The sequence below is a fragment of the Apis cerana genome, linkage group LG4, assembly GCF_029169275.1.
Source record: "Apis cerana isolate GH-2021 linkage group LG4, AcerK_1.0, whole genome shotgun sequence".
NCBI classification, from domain to species: Eukaryota; Metazoa; Arthropoda; class Insecta; order Hymenoptera; family Apidae; genus Apis; species Apis cerana.
Genome location: NC_083855.1, coordinates 8,520,190 through 8,536,365, shown reverse-complemented (window position 1 = coordinate 8,536,365; position 16,176 = coordinate 8,520,190). Strand labels below are relative to the sequence as shown.

Here is a 16,176-nt window from a genome sequence, read left to right as displayed (position 1 = left end):
TTTCAGTAGTTTTAAATGCAACTAAAAAAATCTAACCTAACTTTAAAAAATTTTCTATATATAAATGTATCAAATTTTAATTTGATAAATTACAAATAATACATTTTTAATATAGATAATAAGATAATTAATAATATAAATAATGGAAAGATAAATTTATCGGATAAATATCATTTAAATCAAAATATTCAATTTCAAACATTCAATCGAAATGTATAATTTCCAATTGTTAGGGACAATGGAAAATCACTTGCGCTATGTAATATCGTATTTATTAATTGGATCACATTATCGCAGATATCGTGTTACACAGATTCATCTGTACATTTAAACTAACTTTCTTTAAATAATTCACGATGCCGTAATTACGTATATACATATACAAATTGTGTCGGATGTATGTCGATAATAAAACAATCGTTCTTAGTCATCGGTGGCCGCATGGTGGCGTGATGGCCAGGAAACCTGATGGTAAGTCTAGTGATCAAGTATAATACAACGACGATGAAAGATAGTTATCATCGAGAAAAAAAGGAAGCCGCTAAAGTCGACGCAGTCTATTCAACAATCTTTCTCGCTCTCATTTTCACAGTCGTTAATTAAAAGTATAAAAATAATAGCCTCCAGTTGGCATACTGTTACAGTCCGCCAACTGTACACACGCGAGTATGGAAAAATTGGTATCTGAGCATTTATTTTTCGTACTTTTCGCCTCCTTTTTTTACTTTATTTTTTACTTTATTCGTATTTATTATTCGTTTCTTATGCGTTTGCATTTCGAGACACAAATACGGCGGCTAAAAAACGGAAACTTGTCTCTCAATTCACACATGGCATTTTAGTTTCATTCTTTCTCTCTTTCTCTCGCGCGGTCATTCACTCATCTGCTCTCTTTCTATTCGCGTAAAAATAGTTAGGCACTAAAACAATAATATAATATAGTAAGTAAAGTTCGTCAGTCCTATGTGAGTTTCAGCTACAAAGTTAATCACATGTTTTTTTTCTTTTAATCATTTTTTTTTTTTTTTACTTCGTACAATATCCATTGTAACAATTAGCAGCACGCGTAGAATCAATCACTATGATTAACGATGTCTTCGTGGTTACTACTCTCTTTTTTCCTTCACTTTTATAAATAACGAAATAAGTTGAAGCAAGGAACTGTGTGGTAGTGTCTCTTACCGAGCCATTAAACTCGAGTCATACGATCCGACTAATTCTAGGTCCGATGACCTATCAATCTAGCTCACAATAGCTAATATGTTTTTCTTTTTATACTGAAAATGACATTCTCCTTTTTCACATTCTCATTCTCTTCTCTTTCTCAACACGCAATTGCTCTTTTTCTTCTCGGTATGGATACGTGTTTAAATGAGAATATATATTTGGGAATTTTGAAGATTCGAAGAATTCATAAAAATAAAGATATTTCGATATGTTTCTATTTTGAAAAAAATAATAGAGAAATTGTTAGAAAATAATGATTTATTTTCACAGTTTTAGATTCTTGAGATTTATGATTTTCGTAGAAAATTTTCTACTTTGTATTTATCAAAGAAGAATCCTTCGATTATTTTAAAAATTTCCCAAACAACAAGCATTCATCAACGGTTGACAAATTTTTGGTCGACTCAAAAAAGAGTTCGATTTAAATTTTACAATCCATAGTATCTATATTACGTGATAATTGAGAGTATTGTCAGAGATACATTTTTCACATAATTTCGCCTGATATGTGTGTTTTTATGTTTTTATAAGATTTATTCGTACAGGCTTCTTTCTATCATTCTTTTTTTTTTTTTAATTTTCTTCCTTTTAAAAATCCCTTCTAAAATTAAATAAAATTTCAAGAGACACATTTTTCAAAAGTTTCCTCATAAATAATTTTTTTCATATGAATATCTGTTGAATATATCACAACAGGTTTCACACACATACAATAAATAAATTACATTAATCACAACGCAAGTTTAAATGAAAGGTACAAATGCTATATGGAATACGAGATTGTTGAATTTGCAGCATGGAATGTGCTAGTGATTGTAATATCATTTATATTTGATCTTTATTAATCTTTTCATGCATCTGTAAATATAAAAAATATAAAACAAAAAAAATTAATTTTTTATAAATTTAAATTATATCATTAATAAATTAATATAATGTTAAATAAAAAAAATGTTATAATATTCATTTAATTACATATTTGATTTATATATATAGATATCTTTATTATTTTTTTTTTAATAGTAGCAAAAGCTACTTTATTTCTTCAAAAATATTGTTTCAAACATTTGCCAAGTAAAATATTTTTAAATATATTTCAAAATATTAAAAGGATAACATATTTAGCATGAAGAGATTAAAAAAATTCACTTCAGTGTAAACATAAAGTATATAAATATAAAAGACGTTTTATAATTTTATGAAAGATGATTCGACAATAACAAGACAATTTTTGTATTAGTACATAATACAGTCTTAAGGTAAAAAATACAAATTTAAAATGCATATATTGGAATATATATTTTAAAAATTCCATCAATGATTAATTGGAAATAATAAAAAATATGTATCTTACCAAACTGGTATCAAGTAATTAAAAGTTTGTCGAACAAACTTATTCTTGAAGTTGGTTGTATAAATAATTATTTTATGCGAAAAAATACATTTTATCGAGCAATAAAAATCCAAATTTATTTTCATGAAAATATTTAACGTTTGAAAATGTACTAACAAATGATGTTAAAATTATACAGTGAAAATCCATTCATTTGTAATATTTTTGCTTTTCAAGAACAATCGTATATTCTATTGAAAATGTAAGTTTTACGTTAACTTATGGGTATTAACAATTTTTTATAAAATATTATATACAATGTCAATTAATTTAATGTCGACAAACAATGAAATATGAATATGTATCTATCGACCTATTCATTTTTGGGGACAAAAAAGTATTCCTAACTTTGGTTTCGTTTTTACCAAAGTTCATAAGAAAATGCTTGTACTTTTTAAAATTATTTTATCTTACATTTTTCAACGATTTTATTTATTGAAGATTTATAGAACAAAAAAATTAGATCGACAATAATGTTGATAGTCATTATTGTTCCCTTAAAGAATTATTACAATAATTCTTTTTATAGAACGATAAAGGGTATATTTGTCACGTAGTTAAAAAGTAGTTTTTCAATAAATAAAAATTTTAGCTCGAAAATTATATACATCAATATATCTTTCATTCGACACTGCAAATGAACACACGTCGGTGTATCATACATGATTATCAATCTCTGCGTCTAAACATATACAATTTTACTATTGGAAATTAAAAAAATTGATTCATTTTCTGTCAGTTAGAAAATACACAATATAATTCCATAATGCTTGAAATGCTTGACTTGTAAACTCTAAGAAAAATTCACATGATAAAATGCATCTAAAATGCAAAACGTGAAAATGATTAATGTGAAATGATAATTGGCGCAATCAGCTATTACAAAAATATTTTGTTCCTATGATCATTAATTGCTGTATACTGAAGAATCTTGATGTTTTAAACTCGCACGATTCTTAATATTATTTCGTTAAAATAAAACTTTTAAAAGAATTTACACGTACGATTTTCTATGTCAACAAATTAAGTCAATTGTTGAAAATATTATTGGTCATAAAAATTTAATACTAAAAATCGATATAAAATAAAAAGAAAAAACAAATATTTATAAAATCGATATCAAATTCACAAGAGTTAAAAACTTTAAACTTTCTTCATCGTTGGATCGTACAATATTGAATATAGTAATACTTTTTAAATCTTCTCTAAAAAAAAATTGATCATATAACTGATCATAAAAAAAATATTCACATTTAACCTTCAATTGGTTAATTTGACAATATCTTAAAACAGAAAAGTCCAGTTTCATTCGTGTAAATATTTTAACATTTCATTATTTCTTTAAAAAATTTTCAGAAAATAAAAGCAACAACCAACGAGAAGAAAACTATTAAATTCTTCTAACAATTTATACAAATATGAATAGCATTAAAAAAAAAAACATGCATACTTCTTTATTACAACAATATACAGCACTATTAGGAAGACTATTCGAAGATTAAAATTAAAACGGATCGCAACGAAAGATCGATCATTCATCTTCAATATCGTTCTAAATGCTCGATTCAACGAATCAATCCATCAAAATTCCTCAGATATTTTGGCCGACAAACGATATCTCCGCGATTCAACTCTCGTTCGAGATCGGATGACACTCGAGAGAATCGCACTCAGCCAGTGCCTCGCCACGTCGAAGCGAAAATTCGTCAGTTAACAGACTTTCCGGAATGGCCGCCGAGTCTATGCTATCGAAATAGCGGTGTGGCCAGACAGAGCTCTGACGGAAGCGTCTGGTCGGCGAACCGATGATGAATTCCACTCTTGTAGTGCCAGTGACCGACGAGGTCTCTTGATTCAAGGAGTCCGGATACAAGGAGGAATCGCTGTGCCGGAAGCTGCCGTTGGTCGAGCACCAGGAACTCGGTGGTTCGGTGCAACTCTGAAAAATTTCGACAATCATTACCAATTTTTCACGTTAACGATCTTGCGCTTTTATTCTTTGCGAACGAGAACTCGTCGTTTCGTGATTTGCACGTAGCTTGTATATATATATTTCACCGCGTTTCAATTTCCTTCAATTGGCAAAACACAAAAAGAGAAACCCACACAATGATCAGTGCTCGTACACCGGTATTTCGGTACTTTACATGATACTAATGATGACTAGTCGAAAGCGTCGCTAATTTATGAGAATATGCGATGTGCGGAGACGGAGACACAACAGCGTCTCTTCGAGTGAGTGTTTTCTGAATATTCGAGGCCTGGATAAATCGAAAGTTCGTAAAAAAAAAAGAAAAAAAAAGAAAAAAGCGCGAACATTCGATCGCCGCTGCGAATATTCAGAAAAGGTGGGCGCGTATAAAAATGGACGACATTGTAAATTAGTATTTAATTCGTAGTATCACGTAGCACTGGACGTGAGGTGGACAATGAACCGCAAGGCCAAGCAGGTAAGCGTGTGGTCGATTCATTTTCCTTTACATCAATCGTTATAAAAGTACGAATCCGAGCCACGAGTGAATGTGGCTCTCGAGGCTGTATAATAATGTCCGCATACAAGCAACGCTAGCAAATAAGATCAAACTTCAGCAAATGAAAGAGCAAACAAACCGAAATGATTAATGGACAAAAATACAGAACAAAAAGAGGGAATCTTCGATAGCACGGCGTGAAAATTTACGGTAATATCGGTGGTTGGACGTGAGCGCACGGATAAATTGCTCGTTTCTTTCTCGGATTCATGAATCGGAATGAACGTAATAATAATACGGCAATATGGTGGAATAGGAGATGGACAGTCGAGGGACAGTCGAGGAGTCAAATTATCCCCCGACATTCGCTTTCCAGTTTAAAATTATAATAATGTCGAATTTTGTGATTTATCGTTGCATAACAAATGTACTTTAACCTTCGGTGATGGTTCAACCCTTGGCCGTTTTACGACCCATGCTGTATGTAGACCATATACCACGAATCGTTAATGTAATAATGTAGGCGGTAAAAGAAGAAAAAGAGGAAATAAAATATTTGAAAAAAAAAAAATAAATAAATAAAAGTTACATTTAAAAGTTAATTGGAGTTCGATTATTCGTGTCACAAAATTCGACAAAGCATTTTATATATCGATTTGCATGCATCTTTTTTCTTTTTTGTCGCAAATACAAATTATCATTTGTATACTATATGGGATCAAAAAAAGAAAAAAAGGGGGAGATATAAAAGAGAGAGACTCGAGTTATGATCAATATTCTACAGGGAAATAAGTTTTCATTTGTAGTTAAATATTCAAATTTGATAAAATAATATATACCCAAAGTTATTTTATAAATCAAGAGGAATCGTGATATCAAGTGACACACTATAAAAATCTTTACAGGGAAAATCAGTACGAACGTTTCGAGAATATATAAAATTGGCAACAATTATAATACACTCTGTCACTTTCACGATCTTCGATTACTCGAGTCCTCGCGTGGAAATATCTTTTAAAGTTATTAAAATCACGAGTCACAAACATTGCTACTTTTTCTTTACTGGAACGAAAAAAACAAAAACAAAAAAAAAAAACAAAAAAGAACAAACAATCGAGAACAAACTCAATTCGACTCGAAATTTAGATAGAAATTGAGAGGGATGGCTGACTACGGGTGCGTGCGCATGCCAAGAACCAAAGTGAAAATAATAATGTAAATAAATGTAACAGGAGGAAGACTACAGATGCGTACTACTTGACGAGTCGAGGAAAAAGTGTGGAAGATCAGGATATGTAAAAAAAAAAAAAAAAAAAAACAAAAAAACAAGAAACAGGCTCATAGCTCACCACATCCAGGAAGAAGCATCGAAGCAAATGATAATAAAAGAAGCATAACTTACGAGAAAAACCGGCGGCACGCGAGAAGGGGCCATTTTCTTTATTGGACCGCCGGGGACGGGCTCGAACGCACGCTCGCCTGCGCTCCAGATCAGACATTTCGGTAGTGGATCGTCGGGCGATTCGTCGTTTTTAAGACAAGTGTCGGTCGAGAGTCTCTGTGTACGTCAGAGTTTGAATAACGTTTTCAGGGAAATATATGATGATCGAGTGTGTCGAGGGGATGGTGGTTAAAGATCGGAGAAAACTATTCCACATCTCGATAGATGGTTATCGGCACGCTACGAGAGGTATCGGTTATCGGTTGCGGAAGGAAGCGAGGAGCTGCGGCAGAGAACGACGGAAGAAGTACATGATAGAGACATGGGAAAGAAAGGAAATGAATTAGAGAGAAGATGACGAGTATATAACGCGGCGATCGAAAGTAGAACAGAAACGGAATGGTTGCGTTTAATTTGGATACGTAGGTATGGCGCAAAGGCCATAGACCAGGAAACGGGGATAGGGGTGTAAAATACTGTACAATAAGTGAGTAAACGACTGAGACTTATGTAACCGATAAGATGAAAACGATGCGATCGATCGTAGCGAGCGTTGCTGCGTTCGTTAACCGAGTTGACGGTGAGCACAAGTCAGCGTGTCGAGACGTGGGAGAAAAATTAGAAGGTCCGTAAGAGGCGTAAGAGGCGGAGACTCGGTTCGAGGTAGCCGCGATCGAAAGCAGCAGATATCCCTAAGATCGTGACTATTGGCCTTGGTCCTGGAGAAGAGGATACTCGTGGACGTTCTACTAGATCGGGCCGTTGGATAACGGTGACTTCAGCCAGTTGGTCCAAAAGTATTGCTTTACGGATCGTACCTTGCCGTTCTCGGTATCAACGGATGACGAGGCGCGGGCCAGGCTGTAGGAACGGCGTGCAGGAGCGGGCGGTCGTCGAGGAGGAGTCGTCCCCGGGGATGAGGACGCGCCGAGGTTGTTAGACTCCAGCGAGTCTCGGGCGCGGGACAGCGAGGAGGATTTGTTTAAGGAGTCTCGGCTGGAATTGTTACGCGGCAGGGACCTGTTCAGGGACTCCCTGTTCGTCTCCTTGCTGTTTCCGTTCCCGTTATTGCTTCCACCTCCGCTTCCGCTGCTGTTGCCGCTCTTGGTCAGGCTTTTGTTCCCCAGGGAATCGCGATTCGAGTCACGAGCCTTGGACAACGACTTGCCGCAGTGGCTGTCGCGACTAGAATCACGGGGAGGCCTCGTCAACGACTTCAACGACTCTTTGCTATCGTTCCTTCCGTGGCTAGGAGGCCTGGGCGCAGCCGCCTTCGCGGTGGCACCGGGTAAGGGTATACGACTAGGACGACGCCGGGGCGAAGGTTTCACCTCGACGGTTTGGTGATGATCGCGAGCCGACTCCGTGCTGCTCCCCGGCTCTAAACCGTTCTGCTCGCATCTCGGTTGATCCCCGTCCGCATCCGCCGGATCAGCTTCCGTCGGCGGCCTCTGCTGCAGTCTCTCCAACACGCGCACGCGCGCCCGTGTGCCTTCCAACTCGATGTTCCTCTCTTCCAACTGGAACATCGCCACGTCGGGATAACAGAATTTTCGACAGTTTCATACGAGTTACATACGAATTTCGTTCGTTCGTACGTATCATTACCTGGAAACGTAGGTCGTCGTTCTCTTCTCGCGCCTTGTCTAACCGTTCCGAGAGGGTTTCCGTACTTTTCTCCACCTCGTCTAATCTCTTTTGTAGGACCTGTTTCAAAAACCCGACGATTATTTTGAATTACGAGCAACTAACTAGCACGCGAGTGCAATAAAACGCGGAGAAGGAAGAAACGGTTCTCCCGACCGTTTACCTGATTATGGACGGTAGTGGTGATCAAATGCCGCTGCAGCTCGAGGGGGGAGTTCTCCCTTAGGATGGCAGCGATCTTCTTCGAATCAACGTCCTTCACGTGGGCAACCCTGGTAGGGGACACGAGGACGGAATCCAACGCACCCAGCCGTGCCCTCCTCTCGTTCACGCTCGCCTCGACGTCGATGTCGCGGAGCTCGTCGTTGCGAGCCGTAACGTCCAGCAGCACGTTCTTCTCGATGGTCCTCGTCCGGAAGCGGTTCTTGTGAGCCTTCGTCGTGGACGTCGCGACGGGCGCGAACGCCGAAGACTTGCTCTTAATATTGCCAACGTTGTTGCTCTTCGGCGTGGAAAGAAGGGTGGGCAGGGCGGGTGTTATGGGCTGCAGCCTCTGGGCGCCGGGCACGCGTATATCCGAGCAGGTGTCGGCCAGTCCGGCCCTCAACCGGTCCTCGAGGCCCGTCTTCAACGCGGACAACGCGGCCAACTCCGACTGCAACTCTTGCGCCCTGGCTCGGCTCGATATCGTTTCGGCTTCCAGCTCCGCCACCTTGTCCAACAGCTGTTCCTTCTCCCTCCTCAGAGCTATCACTTGAGAATCCTTGCTAGAATCCCCGTTCTCATCCGCCTTGCTGCCCTGCTCGCTCGACCCCACGCCCGTCGCCTTCTCGTCCTCCAGACACGCGACCTTCCTCACAGCGTCGAGGATGTCGGTCGAGCCGAGATCCTCGGACGCCACGCTTTCCAACCGACCCTGCAAACACTCCACCTCCTCTCTCAGCCTGATCCCTTTACGATGGATCACGTCCAACAGGTTCCACAGCTCGTCCTCGGCCTCGTCCAGAATAGCGGGCCTGGGACTGTTCGGTCTGGGCGCTATCGCGGTCGAGGCGCTGTCTTTGGAGGACGTCTCGGTGCTGAACCCGGAATCCTGCACCGTGGCGCTGCAATTGTTCTTTGTTCCACCGCTGTGCGAGTTGCTGCGACTTCTCGGCAACGAGGACGATTCGCCGCCGCCCGCCTCGCGGGGAACTCGCCTCCTCACCTTGCCAGGCTCCCATTCGTTGATCCTCCTCGAGGAAGGGCTCGAAAGCGGCAGAGGGATGTGGGAGTTTTGGGTGCACGAGGACGACGTCATCACGGACGCTCCCGCGGACGCCGTGGCGGCCATCTTGTGCCGGAGGTTCGGGAACGTCTCGATGACGAGGTCCCGGAACTCGAGAAGGGCGCCGACCTCATTCTGCAACTCCTGCAGGGCGAGCAACGATTTCGCCTGCTCGCTTATCAAGTAGTGAAAGGGGCCTGGACGCAGGGGCATGCAATCCATGCCACCGCCGCCGCTGCTGCTGTTGCCGCCGCTCCCGCTCCCGCTTACGCTCCCGACGATGCCCTCCGTCGACCCACCGCCGCTGCCACACTAGGCATACAAACAAACGGATCCAAAGGTTAAACGTTGACGCTCGTCTCGTTTCGCTCTCGTCGCTTCGATGCGACGATCCAACGGCTTCGAGTCCAGTGTCTTTCCTCTCAGAGACTACTTCTCTTCGTGTTTCTTACTGCGAATAGCAGCAACTTCTAATCGAGTAGTGCTCGACACTGATTTTTCATGAGACGAATCTCCGTTTCCCCTATTTTATATAACTATCTTATATAACAAATCGTTCAAATATTCTTCAAAATCAAAAAATTTAACGGATAATATTTATTTCAATATTTTATTTCAAACACGTTGCAGAAATGTGGAAAAGAAAATAGTAGATGGAAGGTTTCACATTCTATCGTGTTCGAGAGAATTAAGTTTAACGAATCTGTCTATTAAACCGATTCATAACCGTTGCGTGCTCTCATCTCATTGCACAAATTACTAAACCTCACGATCCATACTTTTCCGAGCAATCAACCTGCACTCTTACCAAGGACGCATCGTTGGAAACAAGATCAAGATTCACTTCGATAAAACGTCGTTTATAACATAAATGGTGAAAATCCAAGGAAGGTGTTAAGATTATCACGGCCCGTAACTGCGGCGAAGACACGAGGGGTACGAGTCGAATCTGAAGGTAACGAAACGAGGAGAAACGTCGACTTTCCTTCAGCGAAAATAACACAGGGATTGAAGTTAATCGTGTGCAAGAGCTCGCGAGACGCAAAACGCGTGACAGGTGTTGCCGCGTGTTGGACGTGTTTCCTCTGTTTTACCCGGTTGTCATCTCTTACGTGCCTCCGCAACGCGACACGTGAAATCGTGCCGGTAATCCGAGTAATTTATTGTATTCGAAAGTACAATTTCTATGTCTTCCATGTATCGTCTCGCGGTCTTCATTGAATGGATCCATCGATGCCTTTGGAAAAAGAAAGAAAGAAAGAAAAAAAGCGGAGGATGAATTTGACGAGAATCGATGAGAAGATCGAGGGTGTTATTCGTAAGTTGCGATATTTAATGAGGAGAATAAATAGAGAATAAATAATGGCTCGCTGTTTGAATGGTATTTTAATTCCGATTTGTAACGCGAATGGAAGACTTCGTATTTAGAGCGAAATTTCGAATATTTTGAATTTTTCACATTTTTTAATGTCTGTAATTTTACTCTATTTCGTACTGCCGTGAGTTAGAAATTATATTATATTTAAAAAAGGGAACGGAAATTTCTCCGGAGCTATCATCGAAGAATTAATTGATATTGTTCTAATTCACGCACTCTCTAAATGCATTTTTTTTTTCTTTCCCTACTTTTCACCAGCATGGAAAGCAGGCGATCAATTAAATTAGACAATAAGAGAGACCGCGAGATTTTACCAGTTTGTTTCTCCCTTTTTCTTTCTCTTTTTGTTCCTTCGATTTCAATGTATTTATGCCATTTTTCAATAATTTTTTCTTTCCTTTAATTAAATTCTGATGAAACGGCACAATACATAGCGTTTACATCCTTCAATCGACGCTACGCTTCCACGATTTCGTTTCAATTGTACCGTATTTTCACGACAACGATTTTTTCTTCTTTCCATCTTCCAACTGAAAAATATAACGTTAACAATGACGGTTACTTCAGAGATTCAAAAAACACGTATATGATACAAGTTTAACGTGATATCACAAGCAATAGAAAAGAAAAAAAATCGAAGGAAAATCGATCAAAAGTCGCCAACCGCAAACTTTCCAATTCAACAATGCAAACGATCGATTCTTGGATCAACTTCTTTCAAAGTCTTCACAATTGAATGACATTTTGAATCGATGGTTGATAGAGGCATACTTCGTGAAAGAGTCTCCTCCTCCCGAGTTTTCCATAGCTACCGAAAAGGAGACGCGGCCGATCGCCTCGTGTACGATCACTACGCGTTTCTTCTCCGTCTTTGTTCCCCTACAGCGCAGAAATTATTACAAGGGGCACTTTGACACAAAAGCCCCGTTTTCTCTTACTTTCCTGCTTTACCGCTCGACTAGTCGTGTCGTGCATCACGATGCCTCGAACATTGGCGGAAATACACGGCACGCACCTCGCATTCGTTCTTTTAGAGAGTGCATAATAATAATAACGCGAAAGAAAGATTTGTTTTAGTTGTCACGAGAGGCACGAACGTGATGCACGTCGTTCGTAAAATGGAAATTTTTATAGATTTATTATTACTTTGTATATAATAGATATCTTCATTTTAATTCCAATCCATCGTATACTTGATTTTCAAGAAATATATATACGTTTATTCTTATTGTATGTTATTATTAAGACAGAAAAAGGATTTTATTCGTAAAGGGATGTACGCATCCATTATGCATCGATCTGATATATAGATGAAAGAGGAATGTATCTAAAAAAAATTTCTTTATTACGTCCTCTGCTAAATCTAATTTAATAAAAATTTGATTACTAATAAATAATAATAATCTCTCGAAAAGGTTGATATTAATCGGATCCAACCAACGTTTATCTTCTTTCGTGATACTATTCCTCGATCATTTATCCAATAAATAAAAATATTATCGGATTTAACTTCTTTCAAATACAAAGTACAGGCATTGCGATAAAAGCGTACGAGATTCGAAATCAGCTTCCCTTCATTTCGCATCATCCAATCTTATCTCTATTCCGGATGATTCACCGTTCTAATCGACTCCATACAAGCACTCATCAATTTTAATCACGTTCGAAAAAGGATCGATAACAAGATCACGGATACCAGACGCGCAATTTCCACTCTCGATTCATCATTCGTGCCTATGAAATTCGTAAAACCGAATACGTTATTTTTCTTTTTTTTTTTCCATTCGAAAACGGTTTGACTCGACCCATGCGAGAGAAACGGACGGATATTAGGCCCCAATAACCTGATTCTCGTCGCTTTATTCTCATCGCGCGTAACTTGGACATGTTATTTTTCAGCGCTTCTCAAACCGCTGGAAACCGTATCGTTCGTTTCACCATAAATCTAGATGTACATTCAGTGGAAACGTTGTATCTTGGATTGTCGCGAAATTCTATTCATTGTAAGTCAACGATGACAAATTTAGTTTTTTCTCCCCCCATCGAGTCTCAAATTCTATTGCTTCGTTACAAAAATAATATCAAAGGTATGTCTCTGTCATTTAGATAAAAAAAGAATTTGGCTTTAAAGAGTTAATTTTAGATATAATTATAAATTTGAAAACTTATATCTTTCACCAACATTCGATTATAATCTATCACATTTACCAATTTGTGTTTTCTTCAAAAAAAAAAGTGTACAATTGGTGTACGATCTCCGACAAAAGACTCAAAAATTTTACGTAACGGACTGCGATTTCGATCGCACGAAAGGAGAAATTATCCGACGATTTTTCAAATAAAAGGAAAGAAAAACAGGAGAGAAATAGAAAATATTTTCTTCCGTTTAAATTAATAAGAACATTTCCCGTGTAACCGATCATTAAGGAATTAAATTACGGAAAAAATCGTTTGGAAATAATTGTATGGATTACACGTTCGCCCGACAGACGATAGAGGAAAAGGTCGGCAAACTTTCACCGTGAGGTGAAACCCTACTTTAACCAAACATTGAAGGGTTGTGATTAAACTATTATTGCATTACCACCCGGTAATTACCGTTTAATAGACACGCTGACTATTCATTAAATGCGATGCCCGTGTACGATTGTTTTACGTATCGGGGGATAGATAAATTACTACTGGAAAATCGGTTTTACTCAACCATGTAATCATATTGCTAAATCTATAACGTTGTTTTCGCAATCCAATTTTTCGTACTTTCGCGAAATCTTTCTCTCTCAACCTCTCCCTTAATTCCAATTGTATTTTCCTGCAATTAACTTTCAAATTCAATCGAGGTAATAATAGTAATAATAATTATTATCGTTATAATAGGGAGGAGCGATAATAAATAAGGATCTTGATAAAATAATAATTCCTACGTCAATTAATTTAAATTGTTTTCCGATCAATGGGATAATTATTTTTTCGCAAAAAAAAAAAGGAAAGAAACAAATATAAGTTTAATATAACTCAATCACGCGGTAAGATGTTCATAAAAATTCTTGGCTGAACCAACCAATTTCCCAAAGTTTTATAAACAAACCGATTATTTCTTCGATAAACCGTTGGACGAGTTGCACGAGTTACCGAACTGTTTGTCTTCGAACGAGTTCAAACAAACGATAGATCCATTATAAAACGAAATATGCGATCGAATATGGATCTTTATCCTCTCGTTTCACCCTCCCCGTCGTTTAATAACAAACGTTTGCGCAACCGAAAATAAAATATCCTCCACGTGAAACGCGTTTAAACTGTTGCCAAGGAGAATCGTTTCGTTAATTAATAATTCAGATTGCGATTAAGGATTGTTAATAAAATCGTGAATTATACAACAAGAGCTGTTCAATAACAGCTCTTTCAGTAATTTTTAGATCGTACCGAAGATTATTATTATTATTACACGGAATGAACAATACCCGCGAAGAGGTAGCTTTCGTTGTTGCCGAAGATTTTTTTCTTTTTTATTATTATTTTTTATTTTTCTCTTATCTAGAATAACGTGTAGTATATCTGGAAACAGGTCTAACGGTGAATTTCATTTGGCGAAGAGTTAACGAGATCTTGATGATTCTCGATGAAACAATAAAGTAATGCGATCCGGTTGGCGTTGGAAAATTTTTTTTTTTTAATAAATTTGATTTCAAAAGATTGCGATGTAATTGAGAACGAGCCAGAGGATGAATTATTCTTATATCTAATTATTCTTATATCTTCCTCGTTTTATATAAAAAAATCGTACTTTTTTCGAGGATAGGTTTTTATCATGCAAGTTCTGCATATTTAATTTTACATTTATTATGTAAAATTATGTTTTCAGAACAAATTTCACGGCGCGTTAAAATTAATAGATTTCGTCGGGATTTTTTTTTAAGTTCGATCAAATGTGATTTAGATGATGGTTAAGAATTTTTCGCAAAATTTTATGCAATATGGAAAGTATGATTTTGCACGAAATACATTGGATTGTCGTTTAATAAGAATTTGAAAAAATTTATTCCATTTATTTTTGATATTTATCTCGAAGTTACTTTCGTCTATCTTATATCTCTTATCTACCTTATAAGAGACGATAAGAGAATTAGAATGATAACAAAATCTTTATCGAACCGAATATGTATATAAATCGACTGCAATAACCATGGTTCACAAACACGCATTATTACGCATCGATTTACACGATTGAAATTAGGAGGAATACGTCCAATCAAGGATTGAAAATTATCGAACGTTCACAATAGGATTTAAGTATTAATTCGTGGATTGAAAGTCATGCTGAAAACAATTTTAGAAACAAGTTTCCTTAATAATAATTTGAAAGTATTGATAAGGAAATGATTGAGAACCACTGTTCCATTGTGAATCTCATAAGGTTCGAAAAGGCAAGCAACTCGTGGGCAACTGATGTGCAACTTCCGCTTCGATGACATTTCCTTTGACTTTCATTGTAATATATGTTAATCGATTATTTTTCATAGATGTTTCATAAGATATCAAAAAAAAAAAAAATTGATTTGCATTCTATTATAACTATATACTTTTTCGAGGCGTGTAATCGAAGAAAAAAGAGAGAAAAAAATATCTTCCGCATATTAAAATGTACATCACGTTCCGGAATCTTAAAATGGATACATCGGTCGATGAAAAATATTATTTCCCTTCTGGAAATGACGAATTTACTAAATATAGTATCCCATACAACGTACGATATACACGAAAATTATTTCCAAAAAGTTTTGGGTAAAGACTTTACAATTTTATGAGCTCTAAAAGATCAGGTTTATGTACTTTCAACGATGGAATATTTACTTTCACTTTTTATGCTCTTATTTCTTTTATCTTCCTCCACTTCCTGTTTCATTACACGCGTCTGTGTACCTTGTAAAATAACTCTGACCATTAGAATGTCTGTAATCTAATCGAAAGGGGTTGTAATATCAATAACGATGTGAACCATTTGAAATAAACGAAAGTTTGTAATATTAACTCACCTATTGTATTCTCGTCTACATGAACCGACGTTATATCTATATTATTTTTAGAATAATTTAATACTTTTTTATTTTAAGAGGGGAAAGAAAGAACTTGACTATGAGATTCTTTCTTCATTATTTTTACAATAATAACACAGATAAGAAAACGAATAAATGAAAGATCGAAGTGGAAAATTTTATACATTCAATGGATAAAAATTTAAGATCAAATCAATTAATTATCCCACTGATAATTAAAATCACCACTGATAATTGATTAAATTTGATACAAGATATAAAAATTGAAACGAAAAGAACATAAAAAAAAAAAAAA

General features: G+C 37.1%; 1 protein-coding gene across 3 annotated transcripts in view; it reads right to left on the bottom strand.

The window, feature by feature from the left end:
* Positions 1–255: 255 nt before the first annotated feature.
* The window catches only part of LOC107999051 (uncharacterized), a 78,509-nt gene continuing 62,588 nt past the window's right edge, over positions 256–16,176 (bottom strand). For all 3 annotated transcript variants that reach the window (XM_017058695.3, XM_062073967.1, XM_017058696.3), the window contains 4 exons: positions 8,343–9,758; positions 8,141–8,239; positions 7,351–8,052; positions 256–4,559 (listed from right to left, as the gene is read on the bottom strand). In XM_017058695.3, the coding sequence (XP_016914184.2) occupies positions 4,248–4,559; positions 7,351–8,052; positions 8,141–8,239; positions 8,343–9,758 (2,529 nt within the window). In that variant the 3' untranslated portion in view covers positions 256–4,247. The remainder of the gene's footprint in view (positions 4,560–7,350; positions 8,053–8,140; positions 8,240–8,342; positions 9,759–16,176) is intronic.